At 32.7% G+C, this 26,848-nt stretch overlaps 2 protein-coding genes across 20 annotated transcripts in view; both read left to right on the top strand.

The window, feature by feature from the left end:
• Positions 1-4,831, top strand: part of LOC124424548 (box A-binding factor-like) — a 56,860-nt gene extending 52,029 nt beyond the window's left edge. For 10 of the 12 annotated variants that reach the window (XM_046963773.1, XM_046963770.1, XM_046963776.1 and 7 more), the window contains 2 exons: positions 1,463-1,757; positions 2,153-4,831. In XM_046963773.1, coding sequence (XP_046819729.1) covers positions 1,463-1,757; positions 2,153-2,550 — 693 coding nt within the window. In that variant the 3' untranslated portion in view covers positions 2,551-4,831. Of the gene's footprint in view, positions 1-158; positions 245-1,462; positions 1,758-2,152 lie in introns of those variants that run through there. The other 2 variants (XM_046963771.1, XM_046963781.1) reach the window with 2 other exon arrangements.
• A 1,638-nt stretch (positions 4,832-6,469) lies between these two features.
• LOC124424758 (box A-binding factor-like) lies at positions 6,470-26,097 on the top strand. 8 transcript variants are annotated; one of them, XM_046964245.1, is made up of 8 exons: positions 6,470-6,670; positions 17,718-18,223; positions 18,347-18,977; positions 19,075-19,686; positions 20,447-20,572; positions 23,106-23,241; positions 24,333-24,495; positions 24,811-26,097. In XM_046964245.1, the coding sequence occupies exons 2-8, from the start codon at positions 17,721-17,723 to the stop codon at positions 24,902-24,904; spliced, it is 2,265 nt and encodes a 754-aa protein (XP_046820201.1). In that variant the 5' UTR covers positions 6,470-6,670; positions 17,718-17,720; the 3' UTR covers positions 24,905-26,097. The 8 variants fall into 8 exon arrangements, with proteins under 8 accessions (XP_046820201.1, XP_046820196.1, XP_046820202.1 ...); XM_046964240.1 differs by lacking the exon at positions 6,470-6,670 and adding an exon at positions 15,272-15,444; XM_046964241.1 differs by lacking the exon at positions 6,470-6,670 and adding an exon at positions 15,276-15,444 and having other exon boundaries at positions 19,075-19,638.
• The last annotated feature ends 751 nt before the right edge of the window (positions 26,098-26,848 follow it).

Raw genomic sequence — 26,848 nt, forward strand, 5'->3', positions numbered from 1 at the left:
AAAAAAAATATAAAAAAAATAAAAAAAAAAATAATAATAATAATAAAAGAGAAGAAAAGAAAGAAAGAAAGAAGAAAAAGTACGCTTTTGAATACGTACGTCCAGGAAAAGAAAGAAGGAAACACAACCTCTAACGTTTGGCCTCCTGTCTGTTTCAGTGGCGGATCAGGGCGATTTCTACAAAGGCTTCTGTGGGTATAGTGGCGCCCCTCGCGCCTTCGAGGAGAAATCGAGCCGTCGTTTGGTAGGTGTCATCCCCCCAACTCAGCACTCTGTGTCTCTCTCTCTCTCTCTCTCTCTCTCTCTCTCTCTCTCTCTCTGTCTCTCTGTCTTTCTCTCTCTTTCTCTCTCTCTCTCTGTCTCTCTCTTTCTTTCTCTCTGTTTTCTTTTTTTTCTTTCTTTCTTTATTTTCCATTTATTTTCTCCTGGATACTTCATTAAAAACATAATCAAGATTTCCTTACCTTAATCGATCCTTCAATTGTACATCCTCCATTTCCATTTTCATTTCCATTCACATTTTCTTACTTTTTTATTCATTTTTTTTTTTTTTATTTATTTATTTATATATACACACATATATATTTTTTTTTATTTTAATGCTTCCGAGGAATTTCATCATTTAAACGGTTCCTTTTTTTTTTATTGTTTTGTTTTTTTTTCTTTTTTTTCTTCTTTTTTTTTTCTGTTCTTTCTTACACTTTTCTTTTTGCGTAATATCACACTTTCTATCTGTCTATCTATCTCTTTCTCTCTTGATCATTCTTTCTTTCTAGTAGAAAATCCATCGTAGCTTCTCGAGGTGCCACTATACCCATGGTACATAAGCACTCTCCTTCCTGAAATCACGCGCGGCCTGTTCAATTAGCCGTTCTGATGTTAATGATCGATAGGATCACCTTCTTACGACGAAGGAAATTCAAATTCAAATATTCGTTTTAGCTTATTAGATAGTTGAATTTTTACAGGCTCGCGTGAGTTTACGAGGCGAGAGTATGGTCCGTCTTTTTTCCTACTTTACACGCGGAACGTCTGTCCCTTGCACAGAAACGGCTTAACCTCAGGTCGTTATATCGATATGTAGATCTTTTAATTAATCAAATTTCAACTTTGCAGGATGTTACGTTCAGTATTGTGTCGTACGTAACTCGTGGAACTGTGCAAGTGACTTCTTTCCCTCTTTTTTCTTTTTTTTTTTTTTCGTTTTTGTTTTATACTTGTTAAATTAATGAATAATTATAAAGAATTCAACGGCCGAGAGCAGGATCCAAATTGAAAAGTATCAGTCAGGATAAAAAAAAAAAAAAGAATCCTTCTCTCTCGAAATGAAACGCAAATTTTTCTCTACCTCTGGAATTGAGTCTCATTGTTGGATTATCCGATCCAAGGATGAAACTCTAAGAGGAAAAGAAAGAGAAAAATTAAATAACTCGATCTACTAATCAACTTTTTCTTTCTGCAGTCAGCTTCAAGGCGCGTAGGACTCTCTTGTAGTAATTGCCAAACGACAATGACTTCACTTTGGCGACGAAACTCCCTCGGTGAACCCGTTTGCAATGCCTGTGGTCTCTACTTCAAGCTTCATGGTATCAATAGGCCGATGACAATGAAGAAGGATAGCATTCAAACTCGTAAACGTAAACCTAAAGGCGGAATGAAATCTACCGATACTCCAATTGCTGGCAATGTTGCACAATGCACCAACAATAACAACAACAACAACAACAATAACAACAATAATTTAAAGCTAGAGCCAGGTAAGTTCTATCTCAAACGAGTTTCATTTCCCACGATTAACTGACTTTTTTTTAACCGGTCGGCACCATTCGCGATTGCAGTTATGTGCATGCATACTTGCTCCGATAGTTGACCTAGTTTCAATTGTACCACAAGTAAATGGAAAAGCAGTATATAAACTTGTTGTGATATACTCGTTTATGCAAATTTTCATAGTTTTTTTGATTAGAGAAGTAAAAGAATAAGTGAACAGTTATCGTAACGTACGAATATACTGAACCTTGAGTTTTGATATACATATATATATACATATATATATACATACATACATATATATATATATATATATATATATATATATATATATATATACATATATATATAAACTAATAAAAAATTTCTTTAAAATCCACAGATAACTATGATTTAAGGATGGCCCACTCCGTGGTACCTCAAGTTACATACGCAGGTTCCCTCTACGGTAATCCACAGTCGGGCAGTCGTATAGTTTCCTATCGTTCAACGACACCTAGCGGTCTTTACTACGACATGATTGCTTCTCAACAGCAACAACAACAACAACAGCATCAGCAGCTCCTCGAAACTCATTCTCCGAAAGTTGAATGTCCTTCGCCACCTTGTGCAACACATTCACCAGGAATGATGTCAGCGGGACACTCACCTGATCATCACCAACTTGCCTCACCTCATATCGTTACTCTTGGCAATTCCTCGCCCAGTCCAGCAGGTAGTAAGATCATGTTGGACAATGGGCATCTTGAGAGACCCACTGTTGTTTCTATATCTTCTTAAAAATCTCTAATTATTATCGACGAGATTATAATAAAGATTTTTCGAGCTCGCCGCGGAAAAGACAACGACGATTCTTCGATATACTGTGAACTTTTATATTTATCGTTAGTAGTTTCAATCTCGATCCTAGTTGTTCTGTGATTGAATTTAACGATTATTTAAGTCTTGGAGAGGTATAGTCATTGCTATAGTTAGTCTTTTCAGATCAAAAGTGACAAATTTATTGAATGTTGATGAAATGAATCATATCGCTAAGATTCAGGAATAGTAAGCTCGTAAAGTGGATTATCCTATTTGTTTTCTTTTAAGAAATCAGACAAGAAAATTTTGATATAATGCATAAGTACTTTTCTCTTGCGATCACGGTACAATACTTCGCTATTTTGCAAGATAGATTTAGATTTCAAGTATAATGTTGTAGTAATAGTTAAGTTAAAATTTAAGTATCTCAAAAGTGTGTGTATATAATGGTTTGGATGGTGTTAATTTAGGTTCTTGTAAATAACATTGTAAGTCTGAATTCGATGTCGTTTCAAATTATATTACTCCTATTCTTTGTCTTTCGAAGTCGAGAGATATATCTTAAAGATTCTATTAGGATAAAAGTGCATATTAAACATTTTTTTTTCTTTTTTTTTTTTTTTACTTCAAATCAAGATTACATTCCGAGAAATTTTGATCGAGAGAAATTAGAAAAGTCAAAAAAAAAAAAAAAAAAGAAAAAACAAAAAATAGTAAAAATAATTAACATCTACTACCCTTTTCTCGAATTTTTAAGCGTCGATCTCATTTCGACCGAAGCTATGAGAGTTCAATAAACTTGAGCTTCGTGACGTACGATAACGCAAAGGCGTGCAAAAGTTATCGCTTCATAATTTTTTTTTTTTCTTCTTTCCTTGTAAACAGTTGCGAATAGGGGCCGAGACATCCGGTATATATGTAGGAAATGTGTCAGAGTCAATGTCAGATCTTCTCCGCTTTGATTTTTTATTTTTATTTTTTATTATTATTTTTTTTTTTTCTATTTTTATTTCACCTCCTTTAATGTACTTTTATTTATTTTACATTTTATTTCTTTTTTCTATTTTTTCTTGACTTTTTTTTCTTTTTCTTTTTTCGTTATCAAAGAAGAATTTATTGAAGCAGCTCTCCGAAACAAATAACAAATCTAACCTGACGCCTTTGCATTTTGTAAATATTATCGAAAATATGTTTAAGCGTTAAGATTTTATCTCTTCTGTTTTCTTTTATTCTGTAAGATTTAAGAATTATTTATCTTAATACATAGTTGACCAGGATATAATAATAAATAATATCATTATTGACGGCAATTTTATCATTCCGGTAATGTTTATCATTGAATTAAAAATTGTCATTTAAATATTACGAATTTAGAAAAATTGGAAATATTGGAATTAAGTAAACATTATGCAAGATGATAAACAATATATACTATTTTATACATTAATAATCGTATAAGTCGTATGTATTTGCAAAAACGAATATATCTGTGAATTGGTCAAAAATGTATTAAGATATTAGAAATAATGATTGTTGTAAGAACGAAGCATAAAAGTTTCTCTCGCCGATTAATCGTCAGAGTACAAGAACCTATCAATAATTTTACAAATCTTATAACTACAATGATAGTTTATAATGTAACGACATTTATTAATATAGTGACGGGAACACACCATTGAAACAGTCTATACATTTTATCCGGCTGACGAACATGCTAATATATTTCACGTAATATATTTTTTTCAGAGTGTTGTATCGGGTCATATCAGTTATTTTTAAATAAAAGGGATATATATATATTTAAAAGATAATCAATACCGTCACTTTTTCGTAATCGTTCATATAAGAATTCCAACAGGAGTGGGATATAACATCAATGAAGAAACATTTAATGGATATCCAATTTTTTTGTTCTTTTTTTTTCTTTTTTTTTTTTTTACATATTTATTTAAACAATTAGTAATTATAATACATCGTAAATAATTAATAATATTATAAATTTACAATTATATTAAACTTACACGTTTACCTTTAAATAATCTAACGGAAAATAAATTAAATTGAATGATTATAAAATGAAAGAAAGAAAGAAAGAAAGAAAAAAAAAACAAAAAAGAAAAAAAACGATCGAGGAAATTTTATATGGAAATAAAGGTATAAAAGCGGGAAGAATTTGAAAATTATTTAGTAGGATAAACGAAAGTAATTTGTATGTATGTACTTTTGTTCGAATTATAGAACTTCCATATATTAAAATAAATCCCTCATGTCGCGACCTCGTTGCTGCTTCTCTAACAGTAATGGCCGTCTCACCTGAATGTCGCACTCTTATCACAGAGGGATCCAGTATGTGTGCTCCGTTACCATAACAACGCCTCCCCTTCGTTCGATAAGAGAGATTCCAAGCTCGATGCGTTCCACTCATCTACGGACACGCGTCTGATTGTCTCACAACCAAAACTGAACAAAATCTTCAACATTGATTCTTAGATGGTTATACATAAGCACATACATCGCTATCACATGGATATATAAGATACCTATTTATATATAGAACGAATGTTACGTAGAGTTTGTGTAATACTTTGCTCGTATTTGCTTTTTCGAATCCTACGAATTAGTACAGGTGATTACAAAATGGCGACGTATTTTCGTCAATCAAAATATCGCAAATTAAAAATATTGAAAATATCTCGACATTAGTATATATACTAATTGACTCATAATTGAAATTTTATTATGACTCGAAAAGAAGACTTTTCCGAAACGATAAAAAGATATAAATATACGTGCCTTTTCGTTCTCATTTGGATCATAGGATTTATGATCTGAGAACATATAAAAACGATTCAATCGTAAATAGGATGACGAAAGAATTCGGTGCATCGAAAGAGGATTACTAGAACCGATAGAGAGAAGAGAATCCTGTGTACTTTCGATGATAAATTCCAAGTTCTTCGAAGATGACACCCCGTCTGTGCAAACTCGAACGATACGAAAGGAGATATATATCTTGCATATCTTAAAAAAAATAAAAAAAAAAAAAAAATAGGTCTTCCTTTCGATGATTTATCTAAGTTATTTAAATCGTCGAAGTTAATCGGAAATACCGAAAAAAAAAAATTACAATGATTACAAAGATATTGAATAAATTTTTAATTTACAAATAATCCCAAATCAATTGTCAATATAAGTATACTGAAATTAACAAATTTCATTAAATTTAAATTTCATTTGCTTTAACTTAAACTTAGATAAAAAATATATTAATTATAAAAAATGGCGGAAGATATATATATATATATATATATATATATATATATATATATATATATATAACTGTACAAAATGGCGTCGATGACTAGAAAAAAAGAAAAGTGCGAGAGTGAGTGAGGGAGAGAAAGAGAGAGAGAGAGAGAGAAGTGGACAGAAGGTGATCGTCGGTGGTTGTTGGTCAATATTTGACGGGTACTCCGATCGAATCGGAGCTTCGAAGCGGTGCTACCAGGCGGCAGCCGTGGTGCGGTATCATCCGATTCTTCATCTATCTATCTCTCTTTCTCATTTTACATTGCTCGCTCGACTCGCTCGTGCACGCACCTTGGAAGAGCGAACGCGCACCTGTGTCAAGCGCAAACACTCGCGAGGCGTCGCGGACGCACAAGCGTGTGGAAAAAAGTGCTACGAAAAAGTACGAGAGAATTTCATCCGGTTAATTTGAAATAGAAAAAAAGAGGAGGAAAAAGAAATTTCGAACGAAAAGTTCCAGAACGATAAATTTCAAAAGGGAAAAGGAGAGGAAAAAAAAATTTGAAAAAGAAACAGAGAGAGAGAGAGAGAAAGATAGAGAGAGAGAGAGAGAGAGAGAGAGAGAGAGAGAGAGAAAGATAGATAGAGAGAGAGAGAGAGAGAGAGAGAGAGAGAGAGACAGAGACAGACTAGGAGATTTTCCAGAAGAAGATAAAAAAAAGAATAAGAGAGAGAGAGAGAGTAAAAGTGAGAAAAAGATAATTTTCAAGAGATCTCACTCGGAGGGAGAGCAAGTTCGACGACTCTCGTTGTTCATCTTCTATCCTTTTCTAACGAAGCCGTCACAAACGTGAGTAACATTTTCTTTTTCTTCTCTTTTTTTCTTTTCTTTTTTTTTTTTTTTTTGTTTTCTTTATTATCATTAAAAATTAAGCAAGTGAAATAGAGATTCTCGAACGTCGAGACCACTTTCTCGACATAAATCGATATTCGTGTTTTACGTTCTTTTGTTTTTTTTTTGGTAATTTTTTTTTTCCCCCCTTTTTCTCCTCTTATTTAACACGTAGCATTAACGTTATATGACGGGGATTCGCAATTGGCCAACTTAAATCTGATATTATGCGATACACATTATATTAAAATATTATTTACAATAAATAAGTTTAGGTATATAATTTAGTTTAATATGAATTTATCTTACTTCTGGATATTTTCGTATCATAGTGGTAACGATAATGGTATTGAAAAAAAATTGATGAGTAATTGACATTTAATTAAATTGTGTGTTCTTTTTCCTTTTTCTTTTTTTTTTTTTTTTTTTTTTTTTATTAATCTTCATGTCACCGATCACCGATGATCCTCCTCATGGCATTACAGACAAAAACAGTGTCGGTCACCGGTGATCCCCATAGCATTCAACGTGTTAATTAGATATTGATAATAGTTCGATGATAGGAAAGGGAACATCCACGAAAGAAATATATGCGCAATGGTGCACGTGCTCCTGTGTTTATTCTTGCTCCGGTCGACGTGTTTTTCTTGTTTCTTTTCTCTCTTTTTTCTTTTTTTTTTTTGTTCTTGTTCTTATTATCTTTTCACGTTTCCCTAACTCTTTCTCTTTCCTTCCTTTTTCTTTTTATTATTACTACGATATTGGAAGTATCTAGGCGCGGAGAAGGGGGAGGGGCGGGGAGCGGGGGAGGGGTGGGAAGAAAAAAAGAAAAAAAGGAAAAACAATCGTCACAAACGATTTAGATTTTCAAATATTACTTTTAAATTTTTATTTCTCATTTTGTCAAGAGGAGGGATTATTGTTGAAAAAAAAATGGAAAACATTTCGACAGTTCGCTTCGTTTTTTCTTTCACCGTCGTCCTTGAAAAAAAAAGAAAAAAAAAAAAAAAAAAAAAAAAAAAAGAAAAAAGACTATCGAGGTCACGAATTAGAGAACGAGAACGATGCGAGATCGACGGGAAGAGAACGTTGAACGTCGAGACGCGTGTACGAGTACGAAACACTTGTGTTTTATGTATGATCGATCTCGAGCACACACTTGTGTTTTCGCGCACGAGGAAGCCTATGCGACTCAACCTAAACGCAGATTCTCTCTCTTTCTTTTTCCTTCGTCGATCTTCATCGTGATTTATGCCTCCGCACGTCACTATCCTACTAAAATTGACGAAACGCGTTTCGAGCATCGTCATTAGCAATCATTACGATCATTTACACATGATTATAATTTTAGATAACAAAGTCGTCGATGATCGAATTTAAACGTGTGTAGTAATGAATTTTCGTTATTATTTTCTTTTCTTTTCTTTCTTTCTCTCTTCTTTTCTCTTTCTCTTTTTCTTCTTTTCTTTTTTTCTTTTTTTATTATTAGTATTATTATTATTATTATTATTATTATTATTATTATTATTATAATTACAATAAATATGAGAAATAGAAGAGCATTCTTGACGATGGAAAATAACGAGCACGATCATATCGATCGGATCGATATCATCGAAAAGAATCGATATCGTCGAGTACATCGGGTACAATTAATTTCGAGCTCGCCATTTTTCTTTTTCACGCACACTCACATGGATTTCTCTTGTCTTTTTTCATATATATATATATATATATATAACACTTCACATGATCGATTTCTTTTGATGAAACACATTGAAACTATAGATGACGAAAACGTTGTTACTTATTTCTCGCGTTTTCGAGCAGAGAAAAAAAAAAGAAGGAAACGTCGCGTTCCTCGCGAAGTCCAAGACGAAACTATTCGACGTAAGGAGGAGATATAACCGAGAGAGCGCAGATAATATTTTATTAATCATTAAGCACATAGCCGTCGGTGCGTATAAGATAATGGGAATAATATCAGGCAATGACGATAATACTGTTTGTTGTGCACGTTAATTATTGGTCCGCGAGTTTAGTCGGGAGACGAACGCGCCCCGTCAGCAACGAGTTTGTCGTCTTTCATTTTCTTTCTATTCCTTTGAATTTTTATACCTTCTCATTCACATTACTTTATTTACTGATTTGTCAATATTTTGATTTTATAAAAAAAATAATCAAAATATTATACCTTTTTCTATATATCTATCTAATCGTCGTAATATAAACATAATATCGAAATAGTCGTTGAATTTTGTTATAGGAGTTGTCAGTAAAAAAAAAAAAAAAAAAAAAAAAGAATAAAAAGTAAGATGATCGAGAATTAATCGGTCGTTTAAAATTCGTTATTAGTTTATCTACCTAATGAAAAATTCAGACATATGCTTATTTTTGTATAAAAATATGACGATATCATAAGATCTCATGAACGTTTCATTTATTACTCGCTTACTCCGTAAATATTGTATGCGTCGAGTTAAAAGCCAATGTGTATTTTACGTTTAATTACTTTTTCTCTCTTTATCGCGAAGGAATTCTACGGGCGGATCGTGAAATCGTAAAATATTTCCTTCGAAATAAGCTTGACAAAATCGTCTTGCAAACACGAGAGGCGAATTTCTCTTTCGTACCGAATTTCGTTACTACCTTTTAAAACAAAGTTTCGTTTCTTTTCCTTTTCCTCTGTCTGTTTCTCTTTCTCTCTTTCTCTCTCTCTCTCTCTCTTGCTCTCTCTTTCTCTCTGTCTCTCTCTCTTTCTCTATCTATCTATTTATCTATCTATCTCTCTTATTCCTGTAAAACATATCATCATCTTGTAAAACATATCATCATCCTTTTCCATTTGAAACGAAAATAATTGAAGGAGAGACAATTCGTGCTTTGTTTGCACTTAATCACGTGTTGAGCAAGCTTCGAAAGGTTGTAAATTTAAACTCCTAATTGCGTCTATAAAATGAGTGAACGTAGGCGTAACCATGTCGGGAATTTAGACTCGTTAAAAACATGAAAGAAAGTTTAATAACACGTACGGATTTCTTCGTTAAAGAAAATGTCTTCTCGATCGACGTAAAGACGTAAATACTTCATAATGATAAGAGATACGATTTTATCATTAAATCTATTCTATCGATCCTATTTTTATCATTATCGATAATATTGTCTTGTGGGCTATTAGTAATTATGATTATTATGAATGCGTGTGTACGTTTTTCTATTTTCTAGACTTTTTGTTTGAAAAATATCTCGTGGGGAAATAAATAAAGAAAAAAGAAAAAAGAAAAAAGATAAAAAGAAGAAACTTATAAAGGAACTTTTATTTACGTCCAATTAGGCATTTTTGAAGGATCGTCGATTGTTTTTTTCTTTTTTTTTTTCCTTTCATTTCTTACGATTTTAAGGTGAAAAATAACTTAAGAATTGGCCTGACAAATTACGCAAAATCATTTTGGGATAACACAAAATCTTTGGACTTTCGTCGAATCCTTTTCCCCTTACTCCTTCCCCCCAATCGAAGAAACGTAGAAGAGGAAGGGGTAAAAAAAAGAAAAAAAAGTAAAAAATAAAAAAAAAAAAAGAAAAAGAATAGATTTTCGCAAAGATGATAACGAGGACGTATGCCCTCGTAAATACGCACGGTATTGAGGAGCGCATCAGATTCTCATCGGGTTTGCGTTGTTCGCTGATAAGAGATTTCTAGTAGAGTGATAAAAAATGGCCTCGTCGCGTTCACAACGAGCGATGACGCAAACCCTCTTCAAGCTTTACGCGTTATGCCCTTCTATTTCTCTTTTATTCTTTAACATTTTATTTTCATTTTTTTTCTCTCTCTCTCTTGCTTCACTTCTCCTCTCCACTTTTTAAATTACGTTTCATTTTTTACCATCTAGATAGAGAATATAAGATGGTGAAGTTATCGCGTAACCATCCTTCTTACTCTTCATTTATTTCTTCCTCTCTCTCTTTCTCTCTCTCTCTCTCTCTCTTTTTTTTCTTTTTTCTTTTCGTATTTTTCCGATCGACAAATGAATTTAATCATCAAGTCAATAACGTCGAGATTCTATGACAAAACAAATATTCTCCCTTCGAATAAAAAACGGTGTCAAAGTTAATTCAAGATCGAAGATGGGTGAGTTTCAAGGATTTATTTCAACAATAGATTCATATTAATTTTCTTTCTTCTTGAAGAGAAAAAGAAAAAAAAAGAAAAAAAAAAAAGGTAATAATTCAATAATTCCATTTATTAAATTTATTTCCATCATAACTTAGTACCTACCTAGGATCACTCCAAAAAGAAATAATAAGAAGGAGAAGCTGATAATTCATCGAGATCACTCTCATCGATCACGAAAGAGCACCACGATTCTCGGTGGCTTTGAAAAGAAAATCCCTATCGGGAGATTCTCAAATGCGTGCTCGCGACACCGTAATCATCCGACGGAACTTCGACAATTCGATTAACTGCTGACTGAAATTCTTTCCCCACTTTCACCGGGCACCACTGTCGTAAAGAAAAAAAAAAAAAACAAAAAGAAAAAAACAAAAAAAAAGAAGAAGAAAAAAAATGAATACAAACAAATTTATTCCTCTTCGACGATCTTTTCGTCCATTTAATTTCGACGAGTCAAACGGATCTGAGTTAAACTCGAACGTACGAAAAGTGTAAGAGGAATACCACGGCCCTACACCTTCCTGGCGAATCCGACGACTGAAATTATCATTTTAGCTGATATAGTAGCTAATGTAAGGATGCAGTTTTATCTCTTATTATCATGGGAAACGAGATAAATCGCGATAGTGCCGTTTATTTTGACAGAGAGAGCGTGTGCGGTTGTTCGTGCGCCACCTCGTCTGTTCAGCAGACCGGCACCTATGTACCTGTATTATCCTTTTTTCTATCTCTTTCATTCTTTCTTTCTCTCTCTCTCTCTCTCTCCCTCTTATCCTTTTTTTTCTTTACTTTCATTCTTTCTTTCTCTCTCTCTCTCTCTCTCCCTCTTATCCTTTTTTTTCTTTACTTTCATTCCTCTTTTCAACAGTCTCAATTTAAAGTTGCCAGACTTATCTTGAGGTTTCTACCTCAATGAACACTAAAAGAGAGAGAGAGAGAGAGAGAGAGAGAGAGAGAGAGAGAGAGAGAGAGAGAAAGAGAGAGAGATAGAGAGAGAAAGAGAAAAAGAGAATTAATATTAAAATGGTAGGGTAAAATTTAGATTATTTATATATCTTTTCAATTCTTTTCACTCTTTGAACCTGTTGGCTGTTAGTTGTAACGATAAGATGAGATTTCAATTGCTTGTAGGTATTCTCGTTAATTGCAAGATAGCGATCTTGTTTGATCGTAGTCAGATTTAACACTATCTTTGATTTCTTCATCGATTAGGTACAGTATTAAATCTAAGAGGATTTTGTTTTTTCTTTTTTCACGGATAACATAACACGTTCAATTTATTATTAATTTATTTCTTGATTTTCTTCTCTTTTTGAGTTTTTTTTTTTCAAAGAAATAAAAAATGTATATTTTCTGTTTTTTTTTTTTTTTTTTTTTTTTTTTTTTTTTTTTTTTTTTATTTTTTTAATGATACATAGAGTATGTGCTTCGAGGAAATATTCAATTCGTGCAAACGTTGATACATCGAGAATTCGTCATTAAATTCTACTTTCGTAAATTCGTCATCGTTTGAGCTTTGCTCGTGCTTAATTTTATTTTTTACGATAAGAACAAAACACTTATCTGATCTTGTACGTCGGTATATATATATATATATCTATATATATATACACATACTAACATATACATATACTAATAGCTACCTATCGTAGAAACGTTTGAAGACGTCTCTTTTAGAGATTATAAAAAAAAAGAGCATCTCTTTGCGTCGATATTCTTATTTATTTATTATTAATTATCATTATAATAATTAGAATATATAATTTATTAAATGTCTTACTTATTTTACATTTTCTAAAAGAATGACAATGAATTTTAACGAGGCATGAGGCATACCATTTATATTTTGTCACTTGCGGAGATCATTTGCGTAAGACAGAAATGAATCATCTCGGTCATTTTGCAACAATTCGATTTATAAATTATTTATTGTTTTCAAAATCTTTTTTCTTATACAATGAAACATATGCAAGTAACAATTTAGTATTTATCATTTATAGAAATAATTGAATTCATCGATTTTATATGATTGAAACAATAATTTGTAAAATTCTCAAGTAGTTATTCGCGTAACCTTATCGTTTCCTGCTACAATATTTTTCGAGTTTTTTCGATCATGCTTATTCATTCTCTTTTTTCTCCCCTTCCTCCTTTCCCTCTCTCTCTCTCTCTCTCTCTCTCACTCTCTCTTTCTCTCTCTTTCTCTCTCTATCTCTCTCTATCTCTTTACTTTGTTCGTGTGATCGTAAACGAGGCATACGTGTCGTTAGCTCTTCCCTTTGCGAGTCACCCATAAACACGTTCTCTTATCAGCAAGTCGAAATATTAGTTCGAGAACGAGCTCACGATGTTCTTGATTTCTATCGCGACGAATCCTCATCGGTATCACCGAATCGACGACGAACAGAACACGTAAGAATGAGTATCCAGGCAATGTATCGATTCTCGTCTTTAGCTGATTTCATCTCTCCGAGCAAAGGTTGTGAAATCTTTCAAAGAAAATACGTAGGTATATATCTTCTACGTATTATATATCTTTTTTTCGAAAGAAAGAAAGAAATCGAAATCGTTCTATATATTTACTTTGAAATTTTACAATTTCAATGAGATCGATTAATTAATTTGACTTTTACAAAATATTTAATTGTTCATACCCCTTCTTGTATATTACATCGAGATGATCGTTTCTTTTTTCTTGTTTCTTTTTCTTTTCTCTCTTTTTTTTTTATTTTTTTTTTTTTTTTGTTTTCACTATATTTTATTGTAGAAAATTTAACGAAAAATTCTTTATTCTTACATATCCAAACGTTATCTCAACCTCAGGCATTTTTAACTTTTTATCTGTGTGACTTGATCGAGTCCCTGGATGATTGATCGATCGATCAACGAAGAAGATCGATTCGTTATAGAACAATATAGGAGGGCACGTGTTATGCAAGAGACAATAAATAAGAATAAAATATCGCTACGATTTATGTTCTATCATTGAATCTATTATAAAATTTCATTGGTCATGTGCATTTTTCCATTTAGATTATAAATTTATAAAGTAGTTAAGTTTTACTTAACAAACGAGCGTACGAAGAGTTATGAGTTAAAAAAAAAAATTCGAATATACAAATTGTCGAAAATTGATCATCTTTACGATTAATATTAATCCGTTTTGTTAATGGCATGCATCAAATGATAAATCAAATCTAAAATATAAAAAGAGAAAAAAAAAAAAAAAAAAAAAAAAAAAAAAAGAAAATAAAAAAAGGAGAAAAACAAAAAATACGTAATAAACATTGATTTATCCTGCATAACGATCGATCGAATGATCATCATCCCTTATATAAAAATTAGAGTAAAAGAAGATAGAAAAATGGCGAATGGAGTTTAGCAATGATGGCTGGCATGATGTCAATGTTAACATAGTCGTCATCATCGTCATTCTCGACGACTAGGTGTCACGTAGTTACCCCTCCACATTTACTTCGATTTCATCGCCCTTCCCTCGCCCTTATCTCGTTCGTTACCAGCTTCACGAGGAGACTCGATAAGAAAAATAAACAAACGGATCCCTCCGCTTGCTTTTTTCCCTGTCCCCCGATTTTTCTTCCCCTTTTTCTCCTCCATTCCAATCTGTTGCTCTCTTTCTCACAGACACGTATCCATTCCGTAGCCCTGTCTTTTTCCAATAAATACAAACACACACACACACACACACACATTCACTTTAGGTGTTCCCAGGTCTCTGTACGTACGTCTATCCTCCTCTTTCGCTCACTCTACTTCTCTTTCTATCTATCGATTTAGTTTCTCCGTTCACTCTTCTTTTTCTTTTCCTTTCTCTTTTTTTCTTTTCTCTTTTTTTTTTTTTTTTTTTTTTTTTTTAAACGAAAAAAAAAACATAGGAACTTTCCTTGGCACAACTATTTGTACAAGATTTCCCACGGTGTATTTCATTCGTCGTTGAAGAACAAATTCAATTTGGAATATTACATTTCAAGAAAATTTTGTCATCGCCATTTTCTCCACAGAGTAATTTTCACCTATTCAAAGGGTTAATTTTTTTTTTATTTTTATACAGATTTTAATTTTAAAGATCCTAAGGTCATCGAAATATGATCTAATATAAAATATTACAAAAGAATATTTTATATTAATATTACAAATAATTAATTAATAATAATTAAAAATTAAAAATATTTAATATTAATATTACAAAGAATATTTTATATTAAATCATTAAAATATTACAAAGTCAACTATATATATATATATATATATATATATATATATATATATATATATATATATATATATATATATATATATACATATATTGTATCGAAAAAGACGAATAGATCAAACGAGCGAATAAATCGTGAAGCGTTCGTTCGTAGCAACGTATACGATGGTACATGGACAGAGACAACAAACGCAGGAAGGATAATATCGGACGGAAGAGTGACCAATGAGGTGCGAGGGTCCGCCCAAACGGCTGCTCGAGTTGCTTCCTCCATCGTTTCGCTGCCTGTTGCAACGCTTTTCTCCCCTCTTTCCCTCGAATCGAATGGTAGACTGCACAATAAACTCTCTCTCTCTCTCTCTCTTTCTCTTTCTCTTTCTCTCTGTCTGTTTCTGTCTTTCTCTCTCTTTTTCTTGTTCACTTAAAACCCGCCATTGCTCTGAGTCAAACAAAAGGAATAAGTGAGAGAGACAGGAATATTACTGTTGTTGAATGTTGTCGAGCAAAAAACATTATTTCCACTGACACATCCAAAAGCTCTTCAAACCATCTCTTTTTCTCACTTATCTTTATCTTTCTAACTCTCTCTCACACTCCGTATGTCGCCTCGTGCTACACCTCGCGTTCTCTCTCTCCTCAGTTCCATTTGGTTACTCGAACGTCTCGCCAGTCGTTCTTTTCTCCCTTCTTTTTTCCATCTCTCTGTCATTCGACGACCATTTTTTATTTTCTACTTTATTTATTCATTTTAGTATTATTATTATTATTATTGTTATTATTATTATTATTATTATTATTATTATTATTATTATTATTTCTTTATTCTTTTTGTTTTATCGAGTTTGGCGTTTTGGAAAAAAGTGGATATAACGCGCGGAATGTGTTTGTGTATGTGTGTAAAACTGAGATAGAAGGAGAGAGAGAGAGAGAGAGAGAGAGAGAGAGAGAGAGAGAAAGTGGATTGGTGTATGGAAAGAAACGTGAATTAGAAAAAGACAGAAGTTCTCGCAGAGCAAATGCGACATACAGCTACGGAGGTAATTTTTACTTGTTTGTTTGTTTGTTTGTTTGTTTGAAAAAAAACTTGTAGTTTTTCATTACCTTATCTCAACTAGCGATTGTGTTTTCATTATTTTACGCTTTATTGTTTAATGATTAAATGAAGTCGAAAGAATGTTTAGGATTGTTTCGTTCAAACGCGCGCGTAATACATCATTAGTTTATTGTAAATAGAAACTTTGCTTTTGTTTTTTTGTTTTTTTTTTGTTTTTTTTTTTTGTTTTTTTATGAAAATATCATAATTATCGAGATTGTCGAAACGATTAATATTTTAATTTATATTTATTTTAATAATATTATTTTAATATTATTATTTTTAATAATATTATTTTAATTTATATTTACGATCATTTGTATGAACGATGACTATTTCATTCATGCAATATGGAAAGTGATATTTCTTTCAAACATCTGCCATTTGTGGTATGACATATGATGACATAAAAGTTTTTCTCATCAGCTATTATTGTATTTAAATCAAATACTTAAATCAATAAATGATCATAAAATGATCATTCATTAGTTCTCTCGGTCGCATTTATTTAAATATGTTTATACTGATCGTAATACCGATTTTTTTAAAACGATAGAAAAACGAAAGAGATATAGAGAGATAGATAGATAGATAGATAGAAAGATAGATAGATAGATAGATAGAGAGAGAGAGAGAGAGAGAGAGAGAAAGAAGGAATAAGAGAGAAAAAAGAGAATAATAAGTTCCATAGTAATAAATTCCAATTTGAATTCCGATTTGTTTGAACTTGGACGACAAACAGTTAAAGGGTTGACTCGGTTTTCACGAATTCGATTAGGTCAAAGTGTAAAAGAATAACGAAGTTAACGAAAGGAGACAAAAATTCGGTTTAAAAATTTGGTCAACTTGAAAGCGATCGTAAAATGTTCCCCACGCAAACGTGCGATCTCGGTAAACTCTTCTTTGAAAGAATATCGTCGAAAGTTGTCTCGGAGAATGTTGTCCAGCCGAGTCGATGATCCGGCGGAAATCGTGCGAGGTCTTTGCCAAAGAAGAAAGAGTCGTGTCGCGTGCTCGAACCGGAAGTCGAACGTCTGACGGATCTCCGAACGGAAGTGTGACGCGTACATTGCAAATAGAACATCTCCGAACATTTTTCTCGAGACGGACGAGGTGTGTCGTCGGTACTCTACCTTTCTTCTCCCTCTCCTCATCCTCCTCCTCCTCTTCTTCTTCTTCCTCTTTTTTTACCTGTCCTATGTCATCGTTCAACACACTCTCTAATTCTATATCTGTCTTTTTCAAACTGAACCAAATGTGTCGCGTGCCCAAACAAAACTTTTACTCCTACCAATACCGTTCAAAAGGATGACTAATCCTTTTGAACGAATCAATTCGTTCGATTTCCCGTTTTAAAAATACTTATTTCTTTTACCGTTTATCATCGATCACCGATCGATATTTTTCATAATTCGAAAAGTAATAGGATGAATAAGAATTCATAAAAAATTTGTTTGTGCGTTTGTGAGTTTGTGCGTGTATGTGTATGCGTGCATATATATTTTAGGATATGATGAAGGAGACATTGGTGAAACAGGACATAAAGATAGAGTGGGAAGGGCATCATTCAGGCGAGAATTCCCCTCAGTTACACGTCACGGAAGAACCCTCTGATAGTCCGCAAAGTGTTATCACTTCGAAGAGACACGTCAGAACGATCACTACGGCCGGACATATCACGGAAAGTATAACCGAGATCGAGGCTGAATCCTCGGACTCGAATGCTGTCTCGAGTAATCTTCAACAAGCCATGCACCAACATCAGCATCAACACTCGGATCAAGATCAGAATGTATATCAAGAAGAACAACAACAACAACAACAGCAAACTCAACAACAGGGCCAACAACAATACGTGCAGATTTCTCATGCTAATAGTACAGAGGAACAGCAGAGAGATGAAAATGATCAGCAACATGTTGTCTATACGACTAGAAACGGTCAGAATGGTGGCGTTGAAGTCTCTGATGGTGTTGATTCAACGATCACTCTTACCGTCAAAGAATCACCTAGGTATTTATGATCATTCTCTTTTAATCTTAATCGTAAAATAAAGTTGTAAGAAATTAATTTCCTCATGAATTTCTTTTATCGAAATACGATCAATTTAAAAATTTTTGATTTTTCTTTAAAAAGATACGAGACAACCGGAGCAACAACTGAGAGGAACGAAGTGGGCCGTATCTATGCGTACACTAGCGACGATCAGGAATTAAGGAGGGAGAATCATATGATCACGATGCAAGTTCAAGACAATGCTCGTCGTGGTCAACAAACAACGACGCATCACAGGTTCAGTCCTCATGAGAGCAATCATAGTACCAGCAACACAGCCAATAGTACACCCAGGTATCAAACCTCACCAGTTCTTCCTAACACGGAGGATTACGAAGCGTCAGGGATCGTTAGCCAATCTGGAGGCAATGTACAACTGAGTTCACCCGCACCCAATTATTCTCCGCCAATCGATGGAATACGAACGAATCAACATCAACAGCAATTGGTCGCCGCTGGTTATTCCGACGCAGCTGTCGCTGCGACGATCAAATACGATACCGAAGTAGCCGTTGCCACGGAAAATATCAAAGTTTCGAGTACCTACACAACCCTCGAGACTGTCGCCATACCACCCTCGCAGACGGTTCAATATACTCAATATATATCGGGTAGTGAAACTTTTCAACAAGCGCCAACGTATACATATCCAAAGCCTGAACTTTTTATCACTTATCCACCTGCTAGTCAGCCTGGATCCCGAGGTGCCGAAGTAAGAAATATTTTTAATATTTCATTATTATTAGAATATTAATATTGAAATAATAGTTGAAACGTAACAAGAACATGAGATCTTTTTTATTCGGCAGGTCGAGTCTCCCAACAGTGCCTACATCAAAGGTGATCCAACGTTAGCTTCGTCTTTAGGTACGACACGTGCAGTCTCTCTTCATTACGAACAACCAGGCTCACCGGGATCTCAAGTGACTCTTTATGGACCCAGTACAGCTACTTCTTATCAATACATTAAACCAAGCAATGATCCTTATTGGCCTGCTAGTGGTACACCATCACCTCCAACGTCTCTCGAATACGTTCAAACTTATCCCAGCGTGACAACGATAGTTAGCGACGCTGCAAATATGCAACTCTATTCGGGCGGTGGTTATAGTGTCGCGACAGCTGCTGGAAATGGTTTATCTGGTCCTTGGCAAACTCTTCCTAGCGCTGAAGAAACCTTCGACGGTACCGTGATAGCAAGCGAACCAAAGGACTGCTTAAACTGTGCCGCTACCATGACACCTCTGTGGAGACGCGATGGTACTGGACATTATCTTTGCAGCATGTGTGGTATTATCAGCAAGATGAATGGCACCAGCAGACCACCGATAAGATGCAGCAAACCAAAACAGTCGGTCGCGCCGGTAAACATTGTGCGAATCTTCATCATAGTTACACTTTTGTTGTTGTCACCTATGCGTGTATGTATGCGTCTTACTGTAAATGTCTCTGTCTCTTTTCAACGAATTCCTTGTTATCTTCACGTCGTAAGAGTTGCCTCAAACTTTTGTTCTAATATCATTAAAATCACTTCAATCGATTATATTTAAGCGAAATGCGATATACGTTTGTTGTCAAGCTACAATTGCGTATTCGTGCGAATCATTGTTTGCGATTAGTCAGTCACGAAGATAATTTCTGGTATCGTAGAAACAAATGAGAAGTAATTATGAGGTCTAGTTCTTCTTCTTCTTCTTCTTTATTTTTCTTTTTTTTCTTTTTTTTTTTTCTTTTTTTGTCTCTGTTCGATCAATGGACAGAAAGTTTGACCATCAGCGAAATCAGGTCAGCAATGTTTGTGCTGATAAATGTTCTTGTCCGTGGTACATCTTGCATGACTTCAATATTAAGTAATGTTTGTAGCTTTCCTTTACGTGTGCGTCCCCCGCGTTGATTCAAGACAGTGAGAAGACATTTGTTATCTCTCAACGAGCAAATAACCACTCTCGGGACTCACGGCGGCTGTTGTTTGCTCTAGTTTCCCTTACCCGGAGCACACTCCCATTTTCGTGATCTCGAACGTCAAGCGAATCGTTCGAAAAGATTTTCTTTAAAAACACATGGCTTTTAATTGTTCGAAAAGGATATCGTACTGATATATTCATCATTTTTAGGTTTAAATCATTTTCGCAACGAAAAATAATATATTCCTTTTAAAGATTCGTCATTTCTATATTACAGGCTGGTGTACGAAGGACAGGAGTGCAATGTGCGAACTGTAGAACGAGTAACACGACTTTATGGCGACGAAACAATAACGGCGAACCAGTTTGTAATGCCTGTGGTCTTTACTTCAAACTGCACAACGTAAATATCAAATAATTATAATAGATATTAATTAATTAACGATTATCTCTTAGATATAATTCATTAAGTTCCATTCAGGAAAATTGGGTATTGAGAAAAGTAATATATTTCTTTTTTTCTTTTTCTTTTCCTCTTTTTTTTTTTTTTTTTTTTATACTCGAATAAAATGCAAACTTACGAATAAGAAAAACAGTGTTTGCTTTTTGGTGCACTTATTCGAGATTGATAAATTATTTGCACAATTGCTGTTTAATTAAAGATGAAACTGTCTATAAAGTTTTATTAAAAAAGATTATAGATGAAATTTCATTGAGAGTTTATCGTAAAGAGAAGTCAAAATTAGAATCTTTATCTCTCTCTCTCTCTATCTTTTTTTTTCTTTTTTAATCAAATAAATAATCTTATTAAAGAAATCATTCGGATTAATCAGATCTATATACGTATAATTTTGAAGGAGTAACAGACATTGTGAGTAGTCAAGATCGTCTCGTTGATCGTCTTTACGTAAGAATGCAGAACAAATAGGCTGATATCGGGCAAAGTAAAAAAGAAGATAGAAACGTTGACAGGGAACAATAAAAGACGTAGGTTAAAGCAAATGCAGTAAAGGCGGTAAATAAAGGAGGTCGAATCTCTTTCTTTCTCTCTCTCTCTCTCTCTCTCTCTCTCTCTCTCGCGGCAGTTATATGGTCCTGTGTACTTTAAGAATGTGTCATCTCTCTCTCTCTCTCTCTCTCTCTCTCTCTCTCTCTCTCTCTTTCTATCTTTCTCTTTCTCTTTCTTTTTTCTCTCTTTTTTTTTACTTCTCTTTCTCTCTCTCTCTCTTTCTATTTTCTTCATTCTCTCACTCTTTCTCTTTTTCTCTTTGCACGCAAGACCCTTGCGTGGGTTGACAGCAGTATATAAAGAGGCGCAAAGCTAGCACACGCAAAATAAACAAGTCATCTCCGGTCTCTGCTCCTCTCCGTTCTACTCCTGAAAACGAGTAACCGAACGAAATCGAAGGAGAAATTTCGTTAACGAATATTTTTACGTCTTTTTAAAACATTTCTAGTTTCATTCTTTTAATATTTCTTTGCGTCGTAGATACTTTTTTCTTTTCTTCTTTTTTTTTCTTTCTTTTTTTTTTTTCTTTTTTTTCTCATGTTAATCGCTTTAATTCTAATCGACTTAAAACCAAAATAAAATTAATGTAAATTTCTATGCGTTCATAAATATACATACATTTCTTTTATTACTTTAATGGAGTTCGAAATATGATCAATTATTTTTATCGATCGATTTTTGATACTTATCGTTCCTCTCGTTTAAATGATCATATTTAATGGTTGAATCGAAGTATTATCTTACATTGGGATTCGTTTGATTTATTTGTCTTAAGAGGATTAAAAAAAATAATAGAGAAAAGAAAATAATGAAAAAAAGAAAAAAAAAAAAAGAAAAGAAATAGAAAAGAAATCGATTACAGATTTGTGAAAAAAGTAAGAAAGAAAAAGAAAAAGAAAAAATAGTTCGCTCGCATTGGAGATACAGAAGCAAAGTTAGTCGAAGTTATTGCACAATAATTTTCTATCGATTCGATCGTCATCGATTCGAGGAAGACGACTTTTTTGAGTTTACCCTTTCGAGATAGACGCGACGTGCAAGGTACTCGGACGGTACGGTGTAAATCATTTTTAATTAACATTAATCTCGTTGTGACTGGTCAGCTAGAGGTCTTATCGCGGAATTTTTTTCGATCGCTAGGCTACGATAAGAGAGCCAGCTGAATTGTTTTTGTAACGTGTTCGAGACGTTCTTTCCTTGAAAACGCAGAGAGTCAGATTATCGTCGAGAGATCTTCTCGCGGTGTTCTTTTCAAACAACAAATTTAATTAATTCGGAGAGGATACCGGGGAAACTTCGAAATTGCCGAAATATCAATTATCATATCGTTTTATTACGCGTAACATCGATGCAAATAAAAGTTTTATTTTTTTTCTTTTTTTTTTTCCTTTGATTCTTCACAAAATTACTTCAACAACGCGAGTAATAATAATCCGTCACATATATATATATATATATATATATATATATATATATATATATATATATAAATATATATATATATATATATATATACATGTATATCAATTCTTGATGACGGTTTATTGCAGAAATTTATAATGGTTACATTTATTGCATTGATAAATTTAATACTCTTCGAAATTATTGCAAAAGAATTCGTGAAAATAACTGTTTTTTGTAATATTGTTTGTTATAATATTATTTTCTTGTCACATTTTCTTTTTCACTTCATCAGCTAGATCAGCGTACTTCATTATTATTATTACTATTATTATTATTATTATTATTATTATTATTATTATTATTATTATTATTATTATTATTGTTATTATTATTATTATTATAGCACAAATAATGTCTCTGTCAGAGTTATAAAATTATTATCACATTTTTTGTTGTTTTCTTTATATTATTATTTCTTTTCCTTTAATTTAAACAGATAATACATAGAGCAAATGAATTACAGGTTAACAGGCCATTGAGCATGAAAAAGGAAGGAATACAAACGCGAAAGAGGAAGCCAAAGAATAATTCAGGTGTAAGCGGGAATCTTCCTGGACCGAGCGGTATCTCCAAGACCGAGATTAAGTCCAGCTTACTCGGTGAGTCTCTGGTGAGCAAGTTGCATTATTTCGCTACGATTTATTAAAAAAAAAAAAAAAAAAAAAAAAAAGAACAATGATTTATTTCAAATTTCTTTTATTTTTCTTTCATTTCTTAACCCCTCTCCTTTCATCAAAACACATTTATTTGTTTTAAATTATTTAAAATCATTCGATTTAGGTGTACCTACAGGTAAAAAAGATTTGCGAGAAGGTAAACGTTTGGTTTCCCTTATTTTTTCGTGTTTGTTAGAAAATACCAAAATCTTTTTCTTTTTTTTTTTCTCTCTCGTCGTTCAGCGACAGGTAAATCAAGCTATCTCGCACGGCTACGATGTATTATCTTAAAGTACACAATATATTTCTATGTAGCAGATATATAAAAGACGGATATAATGTAATTTCACGGCGTCCATCATAAAAAATAAATCGCACTCTTTTTCTTTCCGTCTCTCTCTCTCTCTCCCCTTCTCTCTCTCTCTCTCTCTCTCTTTCTCTCTCTCGGATTCACGATCGTCATATGAGATAACGATAAGTGTTTTTCCTTGAAGAATCGATCGAGTGAAGGAAACGGTGGAAGAGGGAGAAGGAGTGATCACTATCTCTCTCTCTCTTTCTCTTTTACTTCTACTTTTAACTATAATCTATTGGCAATATGTTTCATGTAATTCATAAAGATGACGATTTCAAAATGGACAAAGATACCATCTTCAAAATATTTAATTTTAATTTGTCCGATTATAATATAAAGGAAAAGTAAATTTTAGATTCATGCTCGATAATATAATAATCATCATCATTATTATTATTATTATTATTATTATTATTATTATTTTGTTTTTGATTTTATGTTTCCTTAAACTTTTGAGCCAAACAGGATTCAGTCAAGTTTAATTTAATTTTTATTATTATTATTATTATTATTTTTATTATTATTATTATTATTATTATTATTATTATTATTTTATTACTTCAGAAATGTCAAATAATAAAAGAAAGAAAAAAAGAAAAAAAAAAGCTTACCGGATTAAATAGGAACATGCCGAAAGTCTTATCGATCGACGTTTTGTTTTTGTTTGTTAACATTACAGTGGACTCGTTGCAGTTGAACATGTTTGCAAGCGGGGGTGGGGGTGATGGGGTAGAAGAGCATTGTCTTCCTGTAGGTACACCAACAACGGCACAATTAGGGCACGCACATTCGCCCCTCACATTACCTACTGTCGCCGTATTGAATCGTCAAACTACCCTTACGTAAGTGAGCAACTCTCGTTACGCGTAAAATCTCTTCTTAAGTTATATTAAAATTTGATCGAAAGGATTTAAAAAAGGATTAAAAAAAAAAAGACCAAAAATTTTTATTCGATGAAATAGAAGAGACATCTCGCGTTAATTTTTTTTTTCTACTTTATATCTCCCGTGTGCATTTAGTTATATCGAATGATTTTCATTTCTTTTTTTTCTTTTTTTCTTGTTTATGTTATATAAATATATATACATATATATATATATTTATATTTATTTATTTTTTTTTTAATAATTAACTAATTTTTATCGAACGTTTCGCAGCGTGCCTCCACTAGAACCAATCACTAGTCAACCCAGCGGTGACCTGGTCTCGGTTATAACTTCAACGACGACAGTACATGCTGAGAGATCGTAGAATTGTTCCTTTCTTTCTCACTCTTTTCTATAAGATTAATAAGAGAAGAAAACAAAACATATGTATGTATATAGGGTACGTACGAGATGGTCTTGTCGGAACTTCTTCGTTGGCGCCTTTCTGACAATGATAAAGATAGGCTCGAAAATGAGAAAGAAAGAACTTTCTTGTTTAGAGAAATGGATTCTCGTAAAAGGAAAATGAAAAAACGAAACAAAACAAAAAACAAAAAAAAAAACAAAAAAAAGAAAAAGAAAAGAATATGCAAAAAGAATAATGAAGGAATATTTTATAGGGAAAACGGAGAATTGCCCGTGCTCCGTTTAATTTCAATGTTAGTACTATGAATAGAGATATTGACATTGATACCAAATTTAATCCAACAGCGATATTGGAATATATAAAAATATATAAATCTAGCAAAGTAAATAAAAGTAATTTATGATGTTTCTAATTATTAACATCAAATTTATTTCTATCGATGATACGAGTTAAGAATGTGGTTAAACAATATTTATAAGTATCGACATTTCTTCATTCGATGATCAGCATAAAATGTTAAGCGCACAGTATGTATGTAAGTTTTTGGCTATGTGTGTACGTATGTATGTACAATTCTCTAAAAATTCTTATATTCTCGTGATTGTCTATAACGTGATTTTGTCCCAAGAGATATGCAACTTTCAAAGAGCATGTCTTTATCGTTTTCTATTTTTTTCCTTTTATCTTCTTCTTTTCTTTTCATTTTCTTTTTTTTCTTTTTTTTTTTTTTTAACATCTAACTTATTGATACGTTGTACAATGCGTTTCCTTTTGGGCTTTACTTTTTCTTTAAAAATATCATATATCATTAGGAAGTTCTAGATTGAGAAAAATGAGAAATAAGAAAGAAAGAAAAAAAAGAAAAAAGAAAAGAAAAGAAAAGAAATTATATAGAAACGAAAGTTCGGATTTTACGATAAATTTTCAATTTATTTTATCACGAATCGACGTTATTAACTCGTGTATTTTTATAAGTGGGCCTCTATTGTAAATAGAATTCTACATTACGGCGTCCAAAGATACGCAAGGCATCCTTTAAATTTTATCCAAAGAGTAATATATAATATATTCGTGTACTACTAATGTGTAAGAACGTGACCGTAAACAGGTACAAGAAATTACGAATAAATTTATTTCAAATATCGACTAAATTAAAAGTCATCACTTCGTCAAGCAAGAACATTTTGATCAGTTGACGTTCCTAAAGCCATCGTTAAAAAAACAAAATCATTCATCGAGAAGAAACAACTTTTAAACTATTGATTAGAAAAAATAAAAATCTCTTTTTAAGTTTCAACAATGGCGATGATATTCCCCGTCGTTATCACCTTTTTCGTTATCACCTGTTTTCTTATAATTTTATGACGCATAGCGATCACAGAAGCTTTGAAAAAAATAGATGCTTAGATCTTGCAAAAAACAGCGAGATTCTCGTGTTAAATATATTCTTTAATTAAGTCTCCGAAATAAGTTCTATTTTAACAATTAATTAAGCATTAGGATAAATAGTCTCCATGGAGCTCAGTCTCTATTCTTTGTTTATATATATATATATATATATATATATATATATATTTATTTTTTTTTTTTTTCTTTTCTACAATAGGATCTCTCAAGCAATCCAATGTTTCTGTACTTTCGTGTTAATTCAAGCAAATAATTTCTTTACGATTTCAGATCGACTTATTAAAAACTACGAATATAATTCTTGATGGATCATCCATTTGATCAATATTTTGTCAAAGGTATAAAATTCTCGACGATGAGATAGAAAATACGAGGAACAAAATGGGAAACATTTTTTCGGTTCTTACAAGTTGACGAGTAATCTAGAACATAATACATTCGTACAATCAACGTCAATAAACATTAGAAAAACATATCAGGAGATAAACTTTATTA

This window comes from Vespa crabro, chromosome 6, assembly GCF_910589235.1.
Source record: "Vespa crabro chromosome 6, iyVesCrab1.2, whole genome shotgun sequence".
Taxonomy (NCBI): domain Eukaryota; kingdom Metazoa; phylum Arthropoda; class Insecta; order Hymenoptera; family Vespidae; genus Vespa; species Vespa crabro.

What these genes read in the sequence shown, in the direction of transcription:
- LOC124424758 (XM_046964240.1), top strand. Translation starts at nt 15,343, where the DNA reads ATGAGGTGCGAGGGTCCGCCCAAACGGCTGCTCGAGTTGCTTCCTCCA. An exon ending in TGTTGTTGTCACCTATGCGT is followed by an intron (nt 19,687 to 20,446) that starts GTATGTATGCGT and finishes TCTATATTACAG; the next exon opens with GCTGGTGTACGAAGGACAGG. An exon ending in TTTACTTCAAACTGCACAAC is followed by an intron (nt 20,573 to 23,105) that starts GTAAATATCAAA and finishes AATGAATTACAG; the next exon opens with GTTAACAGGCCATTGAGCAT.